This window comes from Phaenicophaeus curvirostris, chromosome 14, assembly GCF_032191515.1.
Source record: "Phaenicophaeus curvirostris isolate KB17595 chromosome 14, BPBGC_Pcur_1.0, whole genome shotgun sequence".
Taxonomy (NCBI): Eukaryota; Metazoa; Chordata; class Aves; order Cuculiformes; family Cuculidae; genus Phaenicophaeus; species Phaenicophaeus curvirostris.
The window spans coordinates 7,592,552-7,600,145 of record NC_091405.1 but is presented as its reverse complement, the minus strand read 5'-3'; the positions used below and the strand labels follow the sequence as shown (position 1 = coordinate 7,600,145).

General features: G+C 61.2%; 2 protein-coding genes across 2 annotated transcripts in view; one reads left to right on the top strand and one right to left on the bottom strand.

Moving 5' to 3' along the window:
* Nucleotides 1-300: 300 nt before the first annotated feature.
* CTU2 (cytosolic thiouridylase subunit 2) lies at nucleotides 301-4,129 on the top strand. Its single transcript, XM_069868793.1, has 15 exons — nucleotides 301-413; nucleotides 935-1,013; nucleotides 1,085-1,144; nucleotides 1,223-1,283; nucleotides 1,538-1,647; nucleotides 1,757-2,031; nucleotides 2,108-2,243; nucleotides 2,376-2,507; nucleotides 2,612-2,703; nucleotides 2,794-2,885; nucleotides 3,364-3,424; nucleotides 3,513-3,579; nucleotides 3,654-3,712; nucleotides 3,795-3,957; nucleotides 4,088-4,129. Exons 2-15 carry the CDS (start codon nucleotides 975-977, stop codon nucleotides 4,127-4,129), a joined length of 1,389 nt encoding a protein of 462 aa, XP_069724894.1. The 5' UTR covers nucleotides 301-413; nucleotides 935-974.
* Nucleotides 4,100-7,594, bottom strand: part of PIEZO1 (piezo type mechanosensitive ion channel component 1 (Er blood group)) — a 26,646-nt gene continuing 23,151 nt past the window's right edge. The window contains exons 43-51 of the mRNA XM_069868365.1: nucleotides 7,436-7,594; nucleotides 7,211-7,358; nucleotides 6,921-7,109; nucleotides 6,745-6,837; nucleotides 5,652-5,824; nucleotides 5,443-5,565; nucleotides 5,284-5,363; nucleotides 4,998-5,190; nucleotides 4,100-4,890 (exon numbers count right to left, since the gene is read on the bottom strand). Coding sequence (XP_069724466.1) covers nucleotides 4,641-4,890; nucleotides 4,998-5,190; nucleotides 5,284-5,363; nucleotides 5,443-5,565; nucleotides 5,652-5,824; nucleotides 6,745-6,837; nucleotides 6,921-7,109; nucleotides 7,211-7,358; nucleotides 7,436-7,594 — 1,408 coding nt within the window. The 3' untranslated portion in view covers nucleotides 4,100-4,640. The remainder of the gene's footprint in view (nucleotides 4,891-4,997; nucleotides 5,191-5,283; nucleotides 5,364-5,442; nucleotides 5,566-5,651; nucleotides 5,825-6,744; nucleotides 6,838-6,920; nucleotides 7,110-7,210; nucleotides 7,359-7,435) is intronic.

Genomic DNA, 7,594 nt, shown 5'->3' with positions numbered 1-7,594 from the left:
CAGTGCTGTCCCTTGGGATCTCTTCGGTGCCACCTGTGGTACCCCAGGATCCCCTCAATGCCATCCCCTGGCACCCACGGGATCCCCTTGGTGCCACCTGCAGTACCCCTGCGATCCCTTGGTGCCATCTCCCAGTATCCCCTCGATGCCACCCCCAGTCTCCCAAGGATCACCTCAGTGCCCCCCTCGCGAAGTTACTCCCAGTATTCCTCCCAGCACTCCTCTGGTACCACCCTGGTGCCCCCGGTGCTGCCCAGGGACTGGGGTGACCACCCTCCGGGGCTGTGTTGGGGGCTGGTGCCCCCAGTACTGCCCCGTGACCAGCCGCGCTCCCACAGCCACCCCCGAGCCTGCGTGAAGTGCAAGGAGGGCTCTGCTGCCCTCATCATCCGCGTCGGGGACGCCTTCTGTCGGTGAGGGACCAGGGATGGGATGGGGACCGGGATGCAGTGTGTGGGGACACAGGGCTCAGGCATGGGGGGACTGGGCACATTTGGTATGTTAGGTCTCAGGGACATTGGGTCTTGGGGCCATCAGGGCTTGGGGACATCAGGTTTTGGGGACATCGGGTCTCTGGGACATCAGGGCTTGGAGAGATTTGGTCTAGGGGATGTCTGGTCTTGGGGACAATGTGTGTCTGGAACATCAGGGCTTGGGAACATTGGGTCTCAGAGACATCAAGGCTTGGGGAGAGCAGAGCTCGAGGGCGTTGGGTCTTGATGATATGAGGGCTTGGGGACGCAAGGTCTTGGGCATATCTAGGCTTATTAGACAGCAAGTCTTGGAGAGAGGGGCCCGAGGACTTTGGGACTTGAGGACATTGGGTCTCAAGGATATCAGGGCTTGGAGACGGGGCTCAGAGGCATTGGGATTCAGGGACATGGGGGCTGGGGGACACACCGTGGCTCAGGGCTGTGCCCCTGTGTCCCCACAGTGGTTGCTTCCATGACTACTTCGTGCACAAGTTCCGTGCGATGCTGGGCAAGAACCGCATCATCTTCCCAGGAGAGAAGGTACTGGGGGGACATGGAGGGCACCTGGGTGGCACCACCAGGGCAAGTGACAGTCCCTCCTGTCCCCACAGGTGCTGCTGGCACTGTCGGGAGGGCCGGGCTCCAGCGCCATGCTCCGCCAGGTCCAGGAGGTGAGGGCAGGGGTGCTGGGAGGGGCTGGGGGTGGGGGGCATAGCTCATCCACTCCCCTCACCCTGCGCCTCTGCCAGGGGCTCAGCCGGGAGACAGCCAAGAGGCTCCGCTTTGTCCCTGGACTCATTTACATTGACGGTGAGGATTGACCCCGCTGCCCCTTTGCTGCTCATTCCCTGTCCAGCTTCCCATTCCCAGCCCAGCTTCCCACTCCCTGCCCCAGTGCCCATTTCCAGCCCCAGTGCCCGTTCCCAGCCCCATTGCACCCTCGCAGGGCTGGGCACTGCCACCAAACCCGGTGAGGCTGTGGCACAGATGTCCCTCTCAGCGCTGGGATGGGTGTCCCCTCCTGACCGAGGTGGTGGCCCCGGCGCTGCCCGCCTGCCTTGCAGAGGGAGCGGTGCGAGGGCAGAAGGCGGCCCAGCGGGAGCAGAGCCTGGCCCACATGGAGACCCTGCTGCAGGCCACAGGCTTCCCCTACTACCTAGCGCACCTGGAGGAGGTATGAGGGTGAGGGGGGACACGCTGGGGTGGAGGGACGCACAGTGGGGTGGAGGGACGTGCCTGGCCGTCCCCCCAGCCAACCCCTGGTACCAATCTCTGCTCTGCAGGCACTGGAGCTGCCCGCATCCATCTTGCGGCCAGGGCCAGTGGGGTCCAGCGAGCCCAGCCCCTCCTACAAGGAGGCTGTGGAGGGCTTCATCCAGCAGCAGCGTCAGGATGGGGATGGTGGCACTTCAGTGCCCAACCTTGGCACCCAGGACACGCCAGCAGGGACCCCGGCCACCCCCCGCCTGCCCACAGCTGCCCAAACCCAGGAGCTGCAGCGGCTCTTTGAGGCCGTGGAGACGTCAACGGCGAGAGAGGAGCTGCTGCAGATGCTGCGGTGAGGGGCCGATCCTGCCCAGTGCCGGCACCAGGCAGGTGCGGTGGCTCTGAGCCGGTGTCACCTTGTCCCCCAGGATTCATCTCATCCTGCAGACAGCCCGGACCAAGGGCTACGCCAAGGTGATGACAGGCGAGAGCTGCACTCGTGTGGCCATCAAGCTCCTCACCAACCTGGCACTCGGCCGTGGCGCCTTCCTCGCCGTTGACACGGTGAGCAGCCCCACCAGCACCCTGTCCCCAAACCAGGGGTGGCTGTCCTCGCCCGGAGGGGTGACACGATGCCATGGTGGAGGCTCTGCCGCTTGGTGGCAGGGCAGTTCCTCAGCAGCCGTGCGCCTGCAGGGCTTCATGGACAACCGCCACGGTGACGTGACGGTGGTGCGGCCCATGCGGGAGTACATGGCCAAGGAGATCGCCTTCTACAACCACTTCTTCAATGTCCCCACTGTCATCGCGCCACCCCTCCTCACCAAGGTAGGGACATCTGTCCCCCACGGAGGGGATCTCAAGCTCCAAATGTACTGGGCAGGGACGGAACCTTCCTATCCCATCCCTGCCCTCTCTACTCATTACCCCAGCGCCGGGAGAAGCCCAGCATCCACCGCCTGATAGAGCGCTTCCTTTTGGGGCTGCAGGAGGATTTCTCCTCTACCATCAGCACCGTCTACCGGTACGGTGTGCCCTGCACAGGGGCACCCCAGGATGAGGGGGTTGCGGGGGTTGCAGGGTGCACCTGCTCACCCCTCTGTGTTGGCTGCAGGACAGGCGAGAAGCTGAGCCCGGATCCAGCCAAGGCGAGCAGCGAGTCTGAGCGCTGCCTGCTCTGCCTGTGCGCCCTGGACATCGCTGGGGGTGAGTGACTGGGGGGCATGTGGGGGTGGGGAGGCAGCTGTGCACAGGCCTTATGAGGAACGGTTGAGAGAGCTGGGGATGTTTAGCCTGGAGAAGAGGAGGCTGAGGGGAGACCTCATTGCTCTCTCCAACTCCCTGAAAGGAGGTTGTGGAGAGGAGGGAGCTGGGCTCTTCTCCCAAGTGACAGGGGACAGGACGAGAGGGAATGGCCTCAAGCTCCGCCAGGGGAGGTTCAGGCTGAACATTAGGAAAAAATTTGTCACGGAAAGGGTCATTGGGCATTGGAACAGGCTGCCCAGGGAGGGGATTGATTCACCTTTCCTGGAGGTGTTTAAGGGTTGGGTGGATGAGGCACTGAGGGACATGGTTTAGTGTTTGATAGGAATGGTTGGACTCGATGATCTGGTGGGTTTCTTCCAACCTGGTGATTCTATGATTCTATAATTCTAATTGCACCCCTGCCCTCTGGCTCTTGCAGAGGAGGAGTTGGCCCTGGAGCCCACGCTGATCATGGATGAGCCGGAGCCGGTGGGAGACAGGTGCTGGCAGGATGCCCAGGCAGTGGGGTGAGCGTGTGGGGCAGGGGGAATGCTGTGCCGGCACCGCTGAGGGTTCCTGTCCCTACAGGGCCGAAAGCAGAGCTGCCTTCATCCCGCTGCTGTGCTACAGCTGCCGCCTCACCTTCAAGGAACTGGTAAGGCTTTTGGGGTGCAGCAGGGCAGCTCTCCTTAGGGATGGGGGTCCCCATCTACAGCCTCTCTCTTGCAGGGTCCCCTTGCCACGCTGCCGCCCTATGTGCGCGCCGAGGGTCAGTGCAGGATCCGCAGGTAAGGGGATGGGGGTCTCCTGCCTGCCAGCTCAGCCCCCGATTTCACATCTGTCTATCCACACCGTGTCTGTCCCTTGCAGAGCAGAGATGGAGCAGCAGAGCCAGGTGGTCCTGCAGGAGAATAAGGAGCCCATGCCCACACGCTCACCCCCACTGCCCCTGCCGGCCATCCTGCAGCACCTGTCCCTCCCCAGCTCCAGCCCCATTCAGCATCTATCCTCTGGGTTCCCCAGGCGGCTGCCGGTAAATCCCTTTTTGATTACAGCCAGAGGGCAGGGAGTGCCCCCAGCCCCTGTCTGGTGGTGCCAGTGCTGGCATTCCAGGGCAGCAGGTCCCCAGTCCCACCCCACTGTCCCCCCCTACTCTGCCCCAGCTGCGCGTCAGCCAGGGAGGCCTCAGCTGTTTTATTAGATAATTGTATAAATAAACCATTTGAATTAATAAAAAAAACCAAAACAAAACAAACAAAAAAAAACCAAAACAAAAAACAAAGTCACAAGAAGTGTCTAGAGTCCGGCTGGGGCTGCCAGCCCCCCTCCCCAGCTGGAGGGTGGGTAGCAGACCAGGGCCCCCCATCCTGGAGCTGGGGGGCTATTGCTTTTTGAGTTCAACCTGGATTGGGAGGAGGGCTGGGGAGAGTGGGGATGGGGCCGGCTCCTGACAGCCCACCCAGCAGCAAGGGGTGCCCAGCAGGTGAGGAGGGGCAGCTCCTGCTCTCTCCCTGCCCCAGGAAGGCACAACGTGGTCTCTGCAGGTTGGATGGCTTCAAAGCAACATAAGAAAAACATCCTTCCTAAAAGTGAGTGCGGAGCACCCTGCGTCCCACTGCCTCCCCCAGCAGGATACGGCCCCAGCTTTCAGGGGGGAGCTGGTTAAGGCATTGGCGGTGATGTCCCCAGGAGCAGGGGGCCTGGAGCCCCTTCCCCTTACTCCTTCTCCCGTGTCCACTTGATCATGGTCTCCGGGGAGCGGTAAAGGAAGATGAGCTTGGCGTAGAGCTCCTCCTCCAGCTCCAGCTCGCCCGTCTCCCGCACCAGGAAGATGTCCTGGCACAGTTTCAGGATGCGGTCCACGCAGGGCAACTCCTCAAACATGATGGAGTGTGATATCTCACTGAAGAAACCTCGCACAAACTTCCCAATCACCAGCACGATGGAGACGTACAGCCCCATGATCCTGCAAAGGACAGGGGGACAGATCTTGTATCCCACCTGCCCCTGGCTCCGCACCTCTTTTGGGGTGCGGCCAGGTGAGGGGTGCTCCCCACAACCCCCTCCACGTACCCGTAGCCAGCCAAGAAGCCCAGGCTTGGGGGGCTGACTTTATCGTTGAAGATGATCATGGGGAGGATGTTGCCGTCACCGGGGTCGGGGTCTTTCAGCCGCACCACCCACCACTCCAAGAAGTTGTCAGCCCCTCGGCCAGCGCGCTCCCGTTTCAGCTGCACCTCCACATCCAGGTAGCTGTCCTCCCCGTCTGCCAGGAGAGCGGCACCGTCAGGGCACAGCACAGCTACCGCTGTGCCCCCAACACTGATATTTTTTGGGGGAGGGACACGGTGGGATTTACCTGGCAGCAGCTGCTTGACAGGGTTGGCTTCGGGACCGTTGGGCGCTCGGATGTATTTGGGGAAGAGTTTGGGCACTTGCCTGCAAGAGGGTGGGGTGAGCGGGGAAGGGGCACGGTCCCGCTGAGCCCGGGGGACCAACCTGCCCTGGGGACACTCACACAGGGGCGTCACGGGTGCCCTGCAGCAGCTGGGCCAGCTCCACGCGCTGGGGCGTGCCGGGCTGCAGGTCGGTGGTGTGCTTGTCGAAGGTGTTCTCCACTGTCCCCCCTTTGCCCAGGTCCCTGCGGGCAGAGCAGGCAGTGGAGGCTGAGTGTGTGTGGGAGGGTGCAGGCAGGGCTGTCCCCACCCCACCGCACACCAGCAGTACCTCTGGAAGGTCCAGGTGAGGCGGAGGGTGATGTCGGAGGAGCCGTTCTGCAGCTCCCGCCGCATCTGCTCCCGGCTGGGAGGACTGATGCTCCAGAGCGAGCCCGAGCTGCCCTCGATGCGGGCCCTCACGATGTCCTCGTAGCCATACAGGGTGATGAACTGCATGGCCACCTGAATCATAGAATCAGAGAATCACCAGGTTGGAAAAGACCCACCGGATCATCGAGTCCAACCATTCCTATTAAATACTAAACCATGTCCCTTAGCACCTCGTCCACCCATGCCTTAAACACCTCCAGGGAAGGTGAATCAACCACCTCCCTGAGCAGCTGTTCCAGTGCCCAATAACCCTTCCTATGAAAACTTTTTCCTAATGTTCAGCCTGAACCTCCCCTGGTGGAGCTTGAGGCCATTCCCTCTCGTTCTGTCCCCTGTCACTTGGGAGAAGAGCCCAGCTCCCTCCTCTCCACAACCTCCTTTCAGGTAGTTGTAGAGAGCAATGAGGTCTCCCCTCAGCCTCCTCTTCTCCAGCCTAAACACCCCCAGCTCTCTCAGCCGTTCCTCACAAGGCCTGTTCTCCAGCCCCCTCACCAGCTTCGTTGCTCTTCTCTGGACTCGCTCCAGAGCCTCAACATCCTTCTTGTGGTGAGGGGCCCAGAACTGAACACAGTACTCGAGGAGCGGTCTCACCAGTGCCGAGTACAGAGGGAGAACAACCTCCCTGGACCTGCTGGTCACGCTGTTTCTGATCCAAGCCAAGATGCCATTGGCCTTCTTGGCCACCTGGGCCACTGCTGGCTCATGTTCAGTCGCTGTCAACCAACACCCCCAGGTCCTTCTCCTTTCCAGCCAGACTTCCTCTGCTCTGTAGTTGCTCAGGATTGTTGTGCCCCAAGTGCAGGACCCGGCATTTGGCCTTGTTAAACCTCATGCCGTTGGTCTGCCTTTCCCTCAGCCAGTAGTCGAGTCCAGGGGAGCAGAGCTCAGCCCCCACCCAAGGACACCCTCACCCTGGGGCACCCCAGGCTCTGCTGGCTCCTTGCTGGGCTCCCAGTGGGATGGAGCAGAGGGGTATTTGGCCATGGACTTACCGGCTGCCTCTCAAACTCTTTGGTGAGGGCTTCATAGTCCTGGGGGGTGAAGGGCTGGATGGATTGCTGCTGGACGCTCATGGTGAACAGTGGCTGTGGGACAACGGGGCACCGTGAGCCAGGCAGAGACCTCGCTGTCCTGGCTGGGCAGCCCAGCATTCCCCCTGCATCCTCACCTCATACCCCCCCAGCTTGAGGGTGACGGTGACATCGATGGGGTGGTTCACAACGCCGACCACAGAGCGCACCAGCGACATGAAGAGCAGCGGGAACCAGATGATGGCCACGAGGAAGAGGATGATGAGGCCCCCCATGCCATACTTCACAATCTTTTTCTTCTTCTGCCCCTTGGGCTGGGGGTATTTCTAGGAAAGGGGAGGGAGTACACGGTGCAAAGTGGGCTTGGGGGGACTCCAAGTAACGAGGGGCTTACTCAGGGGCCCTTCCTAGTATGGTGGGGCTGTACCTTCTCTGTCTCACGGCTGCACTTGATGATGAAGATATTGGCGTAGATGTCTTCCACACACATCCAGTTGGAGAGGGACAACGTGGTGTCTGTCCAGACCCAGTCCATGACAGCCCGCAGCTCCACCAGGAAGGGCACAAGGCGAAACCTAGGGGACACATGGGGAGAGGGGACTGGTACAGCATTCTCCGGGTGCCCAGGGGTCCATGCAGACCCATACCGTACCCCTGGAAGAGGAAGAGGTTGAGGTGGTTGTATTTCTTGGTGAGGAAGTTGCCCAGGATGCGAGTAGGGTAGCCGCAGCGGATCTGGTAGGCTGATAGCGCGAAGTAGATGCACTTCACAAAGTACCATAGCTGGGCCACTGTGTTGAGGCTGAACAAC